The sequence below is a fragment of the Carassius auratus genome, unplaced genomic scaffold (genome assembly GCF_003368295.1).
Source record: "Carassius auratus strain Wakin unplaced genomic scaffold, ASM336829v1 scaf_tig00012847, whole genome shotgun sequence".
Classification (NCBI taxonomy): Eukaryota; Metazoa; Chordata; class Actinopteri; order Cypriniformes; family Cyprinidae; genus Carassius; species Carassius auratus.
The window spans coordinates 1,697-16,647 of record NW_020524335.1 but is presented as its reverse complement, the minus strand read 5'-3'; the positions used below and the strand labels follow the sequence as shown (position 1 = coordinate 16,647).

Here is a 14,951-nt window from a genome sequence, read left to right as displayed (position 1 = left end):
GTAATAAATATATGTGAATGAAATGCATGTGTGTATATATATATATATATATATATATATATATATATATATACACACACACACATATACTGTATATGAACCTAAATACAGAAAAATGCATTTACAATTGTGGTATTTACAAGCAATGGAATAAGTTGTAAGGTGGTATTAAATAATACACCATTCAAAGAAAGTTTTTATTTAATTTTTTATATAAACTCTCTTATTTTGATTGTAGGACATTATGGCCTATCAGCGACGAAGTCAGCATCGGCTGTCCTCTGGACTTTATCTGGGTTACCTGAAGCTTAGCAGCTCTGTGGATCAGATCAAAGTTCTGGTTCCTCAGCGGATGCCCAACATGCTCTGCCACACCAAGATACGAGACAACTGGAACGTTTCAAGGTCAGCTTAGAGTGTTCTTCAACATGTTATTGACTTTTACAGTTTTACAGATATTTCTTGTTGTAACGTGGGGGCCGATGAGACGTGCAGATCCATATGCAAGCTTTTATTACACAGAGACATGGTCATAACAGACATGGGTCAAACACTAGCATACAGGTATATAGAGCAAGACACAAGAATAATCCTAGGGCGAGCGTGTGTCTTCGATGAGTGAACAATATCCAGAGGGCTAAGCAAGAGGGGTAATTTAGTATCCAGAGCAAAAGGGTCAAAACACAAGTAACAGGGCAAAGCAAGAAAAAGACTACACTATGAAAACTAGAAACTGAAAGGCTATGAGAACTAAAAAAAAGAGACAAGACCAAGCAAACTAACACGAAAAGGCTTTGTATTGCTAGAAGAGCGACTTACACAAAACAATACTTGGTAGTGTGTGAGAGAAAGTCCAATGCTTATAAAGCATGTCTGATGATTGTGCTGTGTGTGTGTGTAATGGGTCTCAGGTGCATGGTGTGATTCTTATCAGGTGAACTTGTGATTGGTGCAATGGAGCATGGGAAATGTAGTCCAGGGTGTACTGTCTAGTGTGAGAGTCTGTGTGGTGGAGGATGACCTCTAATAATAAGGACACTTATTATTAGGGTTTTTCTCTTTATTGCTCTTCAGAGGTGTCAACTCATTTTAGGACATGGGCCATTTTGAACTAAATGTTACTGTCACACACCTTTTTACTTTTCTTTTTTTATTACTCGTAATTTCTGTGGTCCATTTTTCCCTCATGTTTGATTTGTGTCTTTTAGTTCAGGTGTGTCTGGTTAATTATCCTTGTTGGCTCCACTATATTAGTTGTGTTCTGTTCGCTGTTTGTCGTCTGGTCTGCTACATCCTTAAGTGTGTCTCCTGTCTGTTCTGTCATGGATTTATCCTTGTATCTTCATCTTCATTTTCATCTTCATGTGTTTATCTCACCGTAGTGTGATAGTTAAGTGGTTAGATTTTTTTGTTTTACTTGAGTGTAGAGCACATGTGCAATGCTGATTTTGTTGTTATTTTTTTTCTGAGATCATGCCATGTTGGAACATGTTTGTGTGCAATTTTGAGAAATATAATATACAGATTTACAAAATGATAACTCATAATTGTGAGAAAAAAAATCTGAATTTTGAGAGAAAAGTCAATTACCTTTTTGTTTTTTATTTATTTTGTGGCAGAAAAAAACAGCATTACTAGATATAAACTCAAAATCCTGAGTTTACATCTCACAATACTTAACATTTAAAATTTTCAAGAAAAAAAAAGTATGTTAGTTTTTTTTTTTTTTTTTTAAATCCCATAATGGCAATAAGCTTCAATAATTTGGCTAAAAAACGTTGGGAAGTGACCGGGGATGTTTAAATGAAAAATGCAAATTTCTGCAAATAAAAAGTAAGATTCTATACATAATATGCAACAAAACAAATGGGATGATTGTTTGGTCCTGCTTTAGGGGAAATATAATATTCTGAATATACTAATATAGTAAATGAGTGAGGATGTGTTTTAGCTCATGTTTTCCTCAAATCATCCTGCATTTTGCAGTTCACAAACTAGTTCTCTGAAGCTTTTTTTTCTTTTAAAAAATATGAAAGACAACGACCCTAGGTTTAAAAGCACTGGATAAATATTGCAAACAATTAAAGCATGTATTCAAAGGCTGTAATTGAATCATATAATTATTTTCTCCTTTTTTGTTAATTTATTGCTTTTACCAAAAGAGCAACAAATGTACTTCTCGACTCATCATAAAAACCTCTCATGCAATTTAATTAATGTCATTGATATGGATGTTCAGTTTTAAACATTGTTTTTGCACCGAAACAAGTTAATATTTCTTATTAGTGAAGCCAATACGAGCTCTCCAGAGTGAGTGTACCTGAGAAGATTGAAATATGCCTGAACTCTGCGTCGGGCTCCCCCTCACCACAGGCTTACATAGTTTCTTGACACCACCATTTTTTACAGTCAAAACAAAACTGCTATTTGTTTTTGTTCGGTAAAGGAGCTATTTATTTATTTTCATCTCGGGTCATGGTGTGGACCTTGGTAGGTAGCTAGAGACAGGGAGGGTATTATCCTGCAGCTCTGTGTGGCAGTAAAACTAAATTTACTATGGAGCCGGACTGTGGAAGTCAGTGGGAGGTTCACACTGGACGATGCCCACTCACGGCTCGAGGAAAACCTCTGGAGCAAAGAAATTTGCGTTTTTTTTTTCCACCAACCTACCCCCTAGAATCTAGCCTTGAAGGTGTCCTTGAGACTAAGACCAAATTACTAAATTTTGCCCCATCATCATCTTACCTGAATACTATGAGCTGATGCTTTTCATCCTTCAGTTTTTATGAAATTTATGGAAAGTTAAATTATTTTATATATATATATATATATATATATATATATACTTTAGGTTTATGGATATTTTGTCACAGATAATAGTGTAATAATTATTTTTTTAATTCTCTTTGCAATACATTTTTTTTTATTCTCTCTGCAACAAATACCCAAGCATTGTCGCTTTTCTAAGCATCTGTTTGAGCATTATTGGACAATTAAGCACTTTTCTTGGTGTAAAATGTTCAGATTAAAAGGAAGAGTTTTTAGTGGTTGGCCACAAGCATCTCACTAATCTTTACCCTAAAAATCAGACATGCCATCCCACTAGCCTTTGGAAACCACTATGTCGAGGACACCACTGGAAGCCTTGATATAGAGCTATGTGTATGTTGACTAAACACTGTCTCTTCCCACCCAGGAATGAGTGGGAATGGCTGCAGTCACTGTCTGGCCCTGTGGAGGTGGAAAGAGAAGATCAGGATACAGACTGCCTCCTCTTCTCTGAGCTCCAGACAGCCATTAAGAGTCTGCTGCACCAGATCAATCTACCTCTCCACCAGGTACTGCAGTCTACAGGACAAGTCTGTGGTATATTGGTGTAAAGCACCACAATCATCCCAAAAAGATTCTATATATAAAAGTTTGTCAATATATTTTACTTAATCCTTTGAGATCTGGATGGATGGATGGATGGATGGTTAGAGGGGACAGATGTGATTGATGCTAAGTTATGGCATAACATTGTTACCCTTTGACCCTCATGATTTAAAGTGTGTGTGTGTGTGTGTGTGTGTGTGTGTGTGTGTGTCCCACACAGGCCAAGCACTTCCGTCTTTACACACACGAGGTGCTGGAGCTGGGTCACAATGTGTCCTTTCTTCTGCTGCTGCCTGCCTCAGACGACGTCTGCTCTGCCCCGGGACAGACCAACCCCTACACACCACACTCGGGGTTCCTCAACCTCCCTCTTCAAATGTTTGAGCTCGGTACACTGGCTTCTGTTTCGACCTCTACAATATTAGCTCAGTTGGCCTTATAAAAATCCACAGATTCCTCCCCCCTCTGCCTCCAGTCACACTCCCTCAGGACCTCTAGTAAATCAAGCAGACACACACACACACACACACAGAGACACCAGCGGGGTGGCGGTGCGCACCACGGCCAGCCAAACAGCCACCCACCCCCCACGCTGAGCCCAGACTGTGTAAAATAAGGAAAGGTTAAACAAGTAATCAATATTATAATTCAATAAAATGTGTTTTAAAGAATGGCAGATCACTTTCATTCAAATAGCAAGGTTTGTTTTCAGACGCGAAGGCAAAGCGTGTGCTTGTATGCTTAGCAGTGGTGCCAGTTAGAACACTTAGTAGCTTATTCAGCTGCTGTTGTGGGGAGAGTTTCAAACTACTTTTTAAACATTATACTGTGAGGTAGTTTCAACCCAAACACCATACGCTTGTAAACCACCCACAGATTTCCATTACAAAAACATCTTTTAAAAAGATTTGTCAGTGTTTTTTGGGGACATTAATGATAACCTTCGTAGGGTCTCAATTTCATGTAGCATACCACCCATTGAAGTCAATTTGAGGAATGCAATTTTATCTCAGTACCCTTATATTAAATTGTCCATTACTAACTGTGGTGTTATATATTTCTGTCTCCCATGTGCAGTTCACTTCTGCTCATATAAGGAGAAATTTATCAGTCTGTACTGCCGGCTGTCCTCAGTGCTGGATCTGGACGCTCTAATTACCCAGCAGGCTTTTAGAGAGGCCATCACTGACTCTGAGGTGTCCACAGCCAAACAGAGACAACAGCACATATTGGACTACATTCAGGTATGGTCTTTGAAGGATAATATGATTTGTGATTTTTTTCCCCCCTCTCCCGCTTTAGAAATTATATTTTTACATACTATAATTCAGTATCATATTGAATATTGATGGTGCAACACATTTTATATAACCTTTATATTTTTATTTATTTATTTACAAAAAATATAAAGTGCTGTAAAAAAAGGCCTGGACTAAATATTATTAAAAAATGTAAATAATTAGTCACCTTGTGCTAATACTTTTAATATAGCAATATCTTTTGGATGACATTGAAATATATATACTTGTTCTTTTGGTTTATTTTCATCTCTTGTCCTAAAGTGTATGACAAACAATTATTTTTTTTTAAATCTAATTCAGCTCTATATTGTATATTAATGGAGCAACACCATTTTTAACAAGCTTCTTTTAACATTTTTTTTTTTACAAAAGTTATAAAATACTTTTACAAGGGCCTGGACTCATAAATATAATACAAAATAGAAACAATTTAGCACCTTATGCTTTTTCTACAGCAATATGTATGGAGCCAAAAGAGTATCAATAAAGATAAATGCACACACTACATTCACATATGCACACACAGGATTCATACACGCACACACATGATTCATAAATACACACACAGGATACACAAATGCACACAAAATTTACAAATGCACACACAAAATTTAAAAAGCACAGAAGATTCACAAATGCATACAAAATTCAGAAATGCACACAAAATTCAGAAATACACACACAATTCAGAAATGCAAACAACATTTACAAATGCACTCAAGATTCACAAATGCACAGGACAAGATTCAGAAATGTATTTCTGATGCACACACACATATATCTTGATTTACAAACTGCTTGCACTCTGTGAACTTCACTGCATTTGTGTGTGAATTTTGAGACTCCTCTGACTTGGCTCGACACACAAATGCATGGAATGATCAGCAACCAATCAGATGTCTCCCTTCTTTTAGCCAATCACAAGAACGCACTCCACGTGGTTGTTTACTTATAAGCCAATCACATGAACACGTTCACAAAGCGCGATATGCCTGTGGTGTGGCATATTATAGCCTACTTATTTATGAAATTGTATGGAAATACAGATGTTTAGATTACAATTCAGGTTTATTTTGTATTATTATTATTTTTTTACAAAATATGAATTAAAAAATGTCTCAATACATATAGCCCAGACTGTGACTGCAGAAAAAAAGTTAACCATGGATTCATAAATTTGCAATAGGCAATTATTTCATTTTATTGAAATATTTTAATGAAAGTTAAAAAAAAATTTTTTACACCTTTTTTAATATTTTAAATATATCTAAATATTATTTTGGACGCAATATAGAAGTCACTTTATTTATAATATTCGGTCCCTACATGAAGAGAGAGTCAGTGGTCCGCTGAGAGAGGAAAGTGACTCTCCGGCTGCGCAAAGTGAGTCGCCGGCTGCATGAGGAAAGGGAATCGTTCGCTCAACTTCGCTGGGTGAGGAAAGTGAATCGTTCGCAGAGGAAAGTGAGTCGCTCGCTGCGTGACTCGTGAGGAAAGTGAGTCGTTCGCTGCCTGAGGTAAGTGAGTCGTTCGCTGCGAGAGGAAAGTGAATCGCTCGCTGAGGAAAGTGAGTCGCTCGCTGCGTGACTCGTGAGGAAAGTGAGTCGTTCGCTAAGGAAAGTGAGTCGTTCACTGCGCGAGGAAAGGGAGTCGTTCGCTGCCAGAGGAAAGTGACTCTCCGGGTGCGGAAAGTGAGTCTCCTGCTGCGCAAAGTGGGTGTCCGGCTGCGCAAAGTGAGTCGCCGGCTGCGTGAGGTAAGTGAGTCGCTCGCTAAGGAAAGTGAGTCGTTCGCTGCGTGAGGAAAGTGAATCGTTCGCTGAGGAATGTGAGTCGTTCGCTGATTGAGAAAGTGAGTTGTTCGCTGATTGGCTTATAAGTAAACAATCCCCCACGTGGGGTGCATTCTTGTGATTGGCTCAAACAAGGGAGATATCTGATTGGTTGCAGATCATCCTGTTTAAAAAAAGGCATTTGTGTGTTGAGCCAAGTCAGAGGAGTCTCAAAATTCACACACAAATGCAGTGAAGTTCACAGACCGCAAGCAGTTTGTAAATCAAGATATATGTGTGTGTGCATCAGAAATACATTTCTGAATCTTGTCCTGTGCATTTGTGAATCTTGAGTGCATTTGTAAATGTTGTTTGCATTTCTGAATTGTGTGTGCATTTCTGAATTTTGTGTGCATTTCTGAATTTTGTAAGCATTTGTGAATCTTCGGTGCTTTTTACATTTTGTGTGTGCATTTGTGAATTTTGTGTGCATTTGTGAATCATGTGTGTGTATTTATGAATTATGTGTGTGCATGTATGAATCCTATGTGTGCATATGTGAATGTAGTGTGTGCATTTATCTTTATTGATACTCTTTTGGCTCCATAAATATGTTTTCGGATGACGTGCAAGAATATATATTTTCAAGCTGAATGTGTAGTTTTCATGTGCATTTTCTTCTTCAATACTTCTCAAATAGCTGTTTTATAAGATCTGTATTAATTGGTGTTTTGTACAGCTTGTTGTACGTCTTGGAAGTATATTAGTTCAGGAATAATTTGCAAAAGAATCTCCATTGTAATTGGAGCAGTCAGTGTGAACTTGCTTTGAACATCCATCACAACAAATCAATTCCTTCCCAATTTAAATAATTTGTTGCACTGCAAGCATTTTGCATCTTTATAGCCAAGCTTAACAGTGTTTTTGGTCTAAATAATTTGTTTTCACAAATTCAGCAGTCTCTGAAAAACTATTGATTAATCACCTTAAATAAATGAGAAGTAAACTTCGTTACAAAAGTTTGGTGTCGGTAAGATTTATTAATGTATTTGAAATAAGTCTCTTATGCTCACCAAAGCTGTTTATTTATCCAATTCGAAAACAATTGAGCTACAATTTTTTTTTTTTTGTCTGTGTAAACTAAATTTTTTCAGGATTTTACTGATCCCAAACGTTTGAATGGAATTTGAATGTGGTAATTTCAGTTATTCAGTCTTATGCCAATGCATGCAGTGACTTTGTAAGAATGTATGCATAACATGATGTATAGCAATAAACAGGTGTGTAGAATAGTGCTATACTTGTTTTTTTTGTTTGTTTTTTTTGCTATTTAGTATTTTTAATTGTTTGTACACTATCTGAAATTATGCTTTACTGCTTCATTCCCTTTTATTAGCCCCATTCGTGTTGTTTCAATTACAACTTTTAGCAATACGTCATTCATGTTTTACTCCTGAGGATCACATGTTTATTCCCAGCCGCTTGGGAGTGTTGGAAACATCAAACTACAAAAACAATTTAAACTAATAATCCAATTAGGATAGTTTATTGATGTCATAAAGCATAACTACTAGACGTATAAACTGTAAAACAAGTTGTTTTTCTTGTGTCGAAATTTCAATAACAGCTCAGCAGGCTTTCTTACAGTTTGACTTGAAAGAGAGGCATGTGTTAAGTGTGCCGGTCTGAAATAATCCCTCTCCGCCACCCCGGTCTGGACGATTAATTGAGATTGACCACAAAACCACAAGAGTGTTTGTGTGATGTCAGGTCCAAGAGGCGCTGGAAAAAAGCAGCACACTAACCACAGATTACACAGCGCCTGAGAGCGACGAGGGGAAAAAAATAATACAGATCAATGAGTGTTACTGCATGAATGTGTGCGTGGGGCTGAGCAATGTGGCATCAATTAGCGTGAAAACCTTAACGTTCTAGGAGGCGGCGAATGAGAAAAGAGCCACGTCTGTCAGAGTGGCATGCTGGTGGAAAGTGCTTTGCGCTCTGCTCTCGTGCGAGAGGGCAGGTTTGTATCGCTGTGTGGTCCTGTCAAAGAGCTAACGGCAGACCGCAAAATGCACATTTCAGATGCATATGGCAAGATGTATAGTTGAGATGGAGCTTCCATGACACTCAAATTTACTTAGTAGTAACATTATGGCTTTAAGTTGGCAGATTTACAAGTTTGCTGCTATAATGCGAGTGAAATAAACTACTAGTTAATCTGATATTACTCACAGTCCAATGGACTTTTACAATGGACATAGTTTAACACTAAAATAGTTAATATGACAGGCTGAGAGGAAAGATTGACTGTTAGTTTGAAATATCTCTTCAATTTTTATGTTTTCTTTGACAGTCAATAACTGTTTTTTTTTTTTTATATATAGCTTGAGTATAAATGTAGATTATAGCCGTGTTGCATCGGTCTAATATTGTAAACATTTTTGCCAGTATTTTGCATCGTAATACTGTTGAGTTTGATTTCACAGCCCTTAATACATATAAAAATGGGAAGCATTTTCTCATTCCTGTTAGCGGTCAGGCCTAATCATTTTGCTGTCCTAAATATGCATGATTACATGGTCGGATGCATTTTATTATTTCCATTTAACATTATTTCTCCATGCAGTCCTGGCCCAGTTGAAATGGACCTTGGCTGACGAGCAGCCTCTCAATATTGGATATATCGGTAACACTTTAGAATAAGGTTCCATTAGTTAATGTTAGTTAACTACTTTCGTTAACATGAACTAAGCAAGAACAATCCTTCTACAGCATTTATAAGTCTTAGTTCATGTTAATTTCAACATTTACTAATGCATTATTTAAATCAAAAGTTGTGCTTGTTAACATTAGTTAATGCACTGTGAATTACCATGAACTAACAATGAATAACTGTATGTTCATTAACTAACATTAACGAAGATTAATAAATACAGTAATAAATGTATTATTCATTGTTTGTTCATGTTAATTAATACATTAACTAACATTAACTAATGGAACCTTATTCTAAAGTGTTACCGATATATCTAATATTTTTATATTTTTCGCCAAATGTTTTGCATAAAAATCCCTTTGACGCACATAAAAAGGAAAACATTTTCTAATTCCTTTAATAACGGTCAGAAATATAACTTTTGCTATCCTAAATAGCAGTTCAGTTACATTTTCTTTATTTCCATTTGAACATTATTCTTCCCCACTGTCCACGGCTCTATCAGAACAGACCTGTGATTAATTTTTGGGTTGAGAGTTGCTAAATTAGAGCACTGTGTATGATATATATAAGCCACAATGCCTATTTATTCTTATTTTCCCTTAATTTGTTGCAATATTTCCCATCCTGCAGGATCAGCCAAACATTTATTAGTTCAAGTAGTCTATTTCGCAACTTAAAGAAACTCATATTATTGCCATTGTCATACTGGAGTCCCCTCTTCGTCATTAGAAGCCCGGCATATTTTCCAAAGGAGTCATCCTGTGGTGTCAAGGCTCATTCCCATAAGATGGATCTCACATGGCATTTGCTAGAAAAAGCTCAGATTGCAGAGTCTTTTTTTTTTTTCATCTACCCTGCTTCATTTTTGTACAGCCTTTTTCCTTCCAATTTGAAATAAGCTCCTTGTAAATACAATTGCTATAGTACGTCCCAAGGATGGAAAATATGAAAGTGGTAGTTGTGAAGATTCACTTCATGGCGGTTAACAGCTCTGATTGAAAACACATTTTACTTCTCATTTCGCTTCTGCACACTAAACAGGAGCAATATGTACAATTCAGCTCTGACCTGCTGTGATTGGTGAACAGGGGAAGGTGACACAAAATAAATTGTGATATTAGTCACGGTCATGCACCTTCAGACTTCACAGCGAGTTTTCTGTGGCCTCCTTTGAAGCTTTTGTGTGATGCGCGTTAATGGTTTGAAAAGCTTTGTGATGTTTGTGTGGGGGGAAATACCGCATTTCTCACACTGAAAGCTGCAATTTGCATTTATGTCGATTCAGCATTTAAAAAGCAGCCTTTGGTTTTCAAGCTAACTTTATTTTCAGCATTTCCAATGAAATAACAGAGCATTCAGCCTCACAGTTTTTTCCCTTTGTGTGTTTGAAGCAATCGGACGAGATGTGGCGAGACGTCCGCTGGATCACCAATGCCCTGCAGCATGCCCGCTATAAACAGCCTCTCGGTTGGGTGCCTATCACCTGGTTAGTAGATGTCAGCGTGGAGCCTCCTGTCCAGAAGAATGACTCCATGTCCTCTAACACAGACTACGTGCCCACTCCCTCGCCCTCTCCAGAAATGAGGAGACGAAAGCCCACAGCTGGTAAATGCTGTTTTTCAATAGCTGCATTTCTTCCAGGCATAAAAATATGTGTGGTGCTTGACTGCGTGTCTGTGTTGCATTCAAATTTGTATTATATTTGCAGTAGTGAGAACGTGGTATTTGTTGACAGCACAAAAGAACGTTTCTGTAAGAAATGCATAAGTGCATCGGCTTCATTATAATGCAACACGCTTATTGATATGATAAAACATTCAGTATTAAAGCTTTGAGATGCCATGTGTTTTGCAGAGCATTACAGGGTGTTCAAAGGGAAGAGAGTTTATAAAATTGTGGCAAATAAATATATAACAAAAGACACTAGTTTTCAAGAAAAATATTAAAGGACAGATTACGCTCACATCAGTGATGTTCTGGCACCCTGTGATGCTTGGAAATGTGGGTTTCAAACTATACTGTATCACTAAGCATTGGCAAATTATGATAATTCACAGATCATCATTACTGTTCTAATAAGACCCAATTGTGCCATGTTTTGATTTGATAGATTTGCATTTGTCTAAGGCATTGCACAAATCACAAACTGCTTATTTTATCTTTTAAAACACAGAGTGGCAATACATTTAAGGCCATTTTTTGATGATTTAATGATTCCAAATATTACCAGTGTCTCAGTGCATTAAAAAAAACAAAAAACATGCAGTGCTGATAAAGTACGCCTTTACATTTATTTTGAATGTATTAAGAAAATTAAAAACATTAATTAAAAACAGATGATAAGACAATTTTCCCAGGGATTATAATTATTGCATTATGTGTGAGGATGTGTATTCAACCAACATTGCCGCTGTTTAAATTAAAACTGTTTTCATTGATCTTTCAGAAAGAACCTATGCATGATTCTTCACTATATACCATAGATACTTAATAGTATCTTTTAAATGCATTTAACAAAACAATATTGCATTATATAATGGTTGACAGTACAGTATGTGATATCCCAGCAGTTTTATTTTCTACATTATAAATAAACACCAGTGTGCAAAAGTTCAGGTGAGTTAAGTAATTTATCATCTACAATATCTGTCTGTCTGTCTCTCATTATATCATTGTGTTATATATTTTGTATCATAGTTTCTACAAAAATATTAATAACAAAACTATTTTCAGCACTGATAATAAGAAATGTTCCTTTAGCATGCGACACTGAAGACTTGAGTAATAACTTCTGAAAATTCAGCAAAAAAGTTATTTTAATTGAAAAAAAAAAATGTCACAATAATACTGTGTTTTTGATCAAATAAAGGCATCTTTGATGATCACAAACTTTTGAACAGGGGTGTATATTGGCTATTCCACAATGGACTCTGAACATGGTTCATCCAGTCAGATTTTAAAGGCAAAGGATTTTTAATAAAGCATGTCTAGTTCTTTGAACACTTTGCTTATTTCTAATGGACTTATTATTTCAATCCCCATCTGATGCAGAATCCCAGCCGGGTTCAGATGAAGAGGGCTGTTCGGAAGTCTTTCTCCCCACAGACAGTGACTATGACTCCAGTGATGCTTTGAGCCCTCGTGACCTGGACTTAGTTTACTCCTCAGCCCAGGATCTCTCCCATCAGGCTGTGCATGTCCTCAGCGGCAGCGCTCCTGATGTTCTCCAGATGCATGATCTCAAATACAGCACTTGCTCCAAGTCCATCCTGGAAACCGAATCGTGCACCAAGGACATGGAGGACCTATCGCTGTCCTCTTATTCTGTGAAAACCACAGACAAGCCATCCCGCAGCAAGTTCCTGGCCGATCCACCCACGAAACGTAAGCTGCTGTCCAAAAGCCATCCCCAGAGGAGTTATTTTGGCGGGCCGCACCGCTGGCTGCGCGTACAGAGCGAGAGTCACACTCCTTCACTATCCGAAGGCATCTACACCAGACAGAGCGATATCGACCTGCCACTGGAGTCGCCACTCTCCCTATCACACTCTCCCACTACCTCCTACAGTTTGGATGAATACAGGGCGCCCTTCAGGGAGTCTAAGCCCAATGTTCGCAGGATCTTTGTGGAGTCATGCAGCAAGACGTCACCCTGCAGAGATGCCCCACATTGGGAGGAGGCGGAGACGGGATCGAGAGGAGCTGCAGCCAGAGAGGCCGGATCGGGATACGGCACTACAGCTCAGGACATGGATTCGGATGAGCAAACGAATGAACAAGTGTCGGAAATCCTCAGCAGCACTCTCTAGGATGATATAAGCATTCCATCATGTAGACATGGGGATATATCAGTACTAAAATTGCCTCTAAGCTCCAAAACACCCCTTTTCTCTCCAACTGTACATTTTACAACAACTCACAGTTGTAATGAGTGAACACTTAGCCTAATCAATTCTTGCATCCTCTCTGCAGAGGATGAAGTTGCTGGTCAACTCTGCGGGACTCATTAATCATGGCTCTGACTGTTACAATGTTGATTATCAATGCAACGTGAAACAAAGCACTGCTTTTCCTCAGAACTTGAAATTTTCCTCAGCCAATAGAGCCCAACAGTGAGCGCCCACTTTTTCAGCTGCCTTTGTTCGGAATGTATTTTTCCCATTTATTATCACCATAGGGGTTGAAAAGCCTCCTCAGACTAAAAGATTTTGAAGTCATGAACAAAACCCAAATTAGCTCTAAATATTACAGCTTTTTGATTAGAAGCTACAATTGTATTTAAACCAGTTTATGACATTCTAAACATAAACATTCTAATCCATTGATTAGAAGTAAAACTAAATGAATACATTTTTTATGTAAGGTATTAAGTGTGTGTGTATAATATATATATATATATATATATATATATATATATATATATATGTGTGTGTGTGTGTGTGTGCGTGTGTGTGTGTGTGTGTGTGTAAATTTAAAAAACTTAAGTTTATATATATATATATATATATTAGGGGTGTAACGGTTCACAAAATTCACGGTTCGATACGATACACTGGTGTCACGGTTCGGTTCAGTACGGTTCGGTACGTTTTAGATACAGCAAAATGAAAAAATTGGCAGATAAATTTCCTTGATTTTAAAAAAAAAAAATTATTTATTAAAACTAACAAAGTATGTTTGTTTTTTTTACATTGAACAATGATGGAGCTATTCTTTACCCATCTTCTATTGTGTTTTATTAGCAGCATACTGTATAAAACAAAAACAGCTCCTTATAAAAAAAATGTTTTTACTCAATTGGTTCTCTATAGGGCTTATGTTATTTGGAACAAAGCAGGAATTACAGTCTGGCTGAAATGGGCTTGTGAAGGAATATTGTAACGGAGCTCAATTACATTAAGCATGTTCTTAAAACCTGCGTTTTCCACTACAGAGTAAGGCGCTCGCTCACTCAGTACGCGCTGAAGGCTCGTTGCAAAATGGCTAATGCGTTTAACAGACCAGAAAAAGAAGATCCTCCAAAAAACCAACAGGTCTGGTGTTTGGGTGCACTTTGGATTCCCTGTAAGCTATAATGGTGATGATAGAATGAATGGTAAATAGTAAGGTCTCATATCCACGTAAATGAAGCCTACCGATCGCCGCGGTGATGTCTTTTGCCCTGTTTGAATCCGTTGGAAATGTCGGCCTAAATGCTGCGGGCATAGTTTGTTGCGTGTATGTTTCTCCTTGTTTTCGTCTTTTCCCAGATACTGACACACTAAAGTGATGTCGGCGTAAATGAGTTGACATGTTTCAAGTATTCCCGCTGGTGTTTTTTTTTTTTCTGGTGTACCCTATTGTCATGTAGATGCGACATACCGTTGTTTTTTTATCCACCACTCTCTTGCCATCACCATGGCTTACAGGGAATCCAAAGTGCACCCAAACACCAGACCTGTTGGTTATTGGAGGATCTTCTATTTCTGGTCTGTTAAACGCATTGGACACCGCGTACCGTGCATGAACTGCTCGCTCACTCAGCGCGTACTGAGTGAGCGAGCGCCTGACTGAGTAGCCTAACATAAACATATAAGGTGGTGTTTTTTTCTTCTTCGAGGGTGTCAGGGGCGTTGCCTGTTACGTCGTTTGGGTTATTGGGCTACCTTGTTGAACGCATATCATTATATTTCAAAAATATAATTAATTAGTCCAACGAACCGTTCGGTACATAATGCGTACCACGTACCGAACCGAAAGCCTCGTACTGAATGGTTCAATATGAATACGCGTATCGTTACACCC

At 37.6% G+C, this 14,951-nt stretch overlaps 1 protein-coding gene across 1 annotated transcript in view; it reads left to right on the top strand.

The window, feature by feature from the left end:
* The window catches only part of LOC113073763 (ankyrin repeat and fibronectin type-III domain-containing protein 1-like), a 75,444-nt gene extending 61,894 nt beyond the window's left edge, over positions 1-13,550 (top strand). Inside the window, exons 20-25 of the mRNA XM_026246516.1 lie at positions 239-405; positions 3,197-3,338; positions 3,596-3,764; positions 4,453-4,619; positions 10,559-10,772; positions 12,219-13,550. Coding sequence (XP_026102301.1) covers positions 239-405; positions 3,197-3,338; positions 3,596-3,764; positions 4,453-4,619; positions 10,559-10,772; positions 12,219-12,976 — 1,617 coding nt within the window. The 3' untranslated portion in view covers positions 12,977-13,550. The remainder of the gene's footprint in view (positions 1-238; positions 406-3,196; positions 3,339-3,595; positions 3,765-4,452; positions 4,620-10,558; positions 10,773-12,218) is intronic.
* The last annotated feature ends 1,401 nt before the right edge of the window (positions 13,551-14,951 follow it).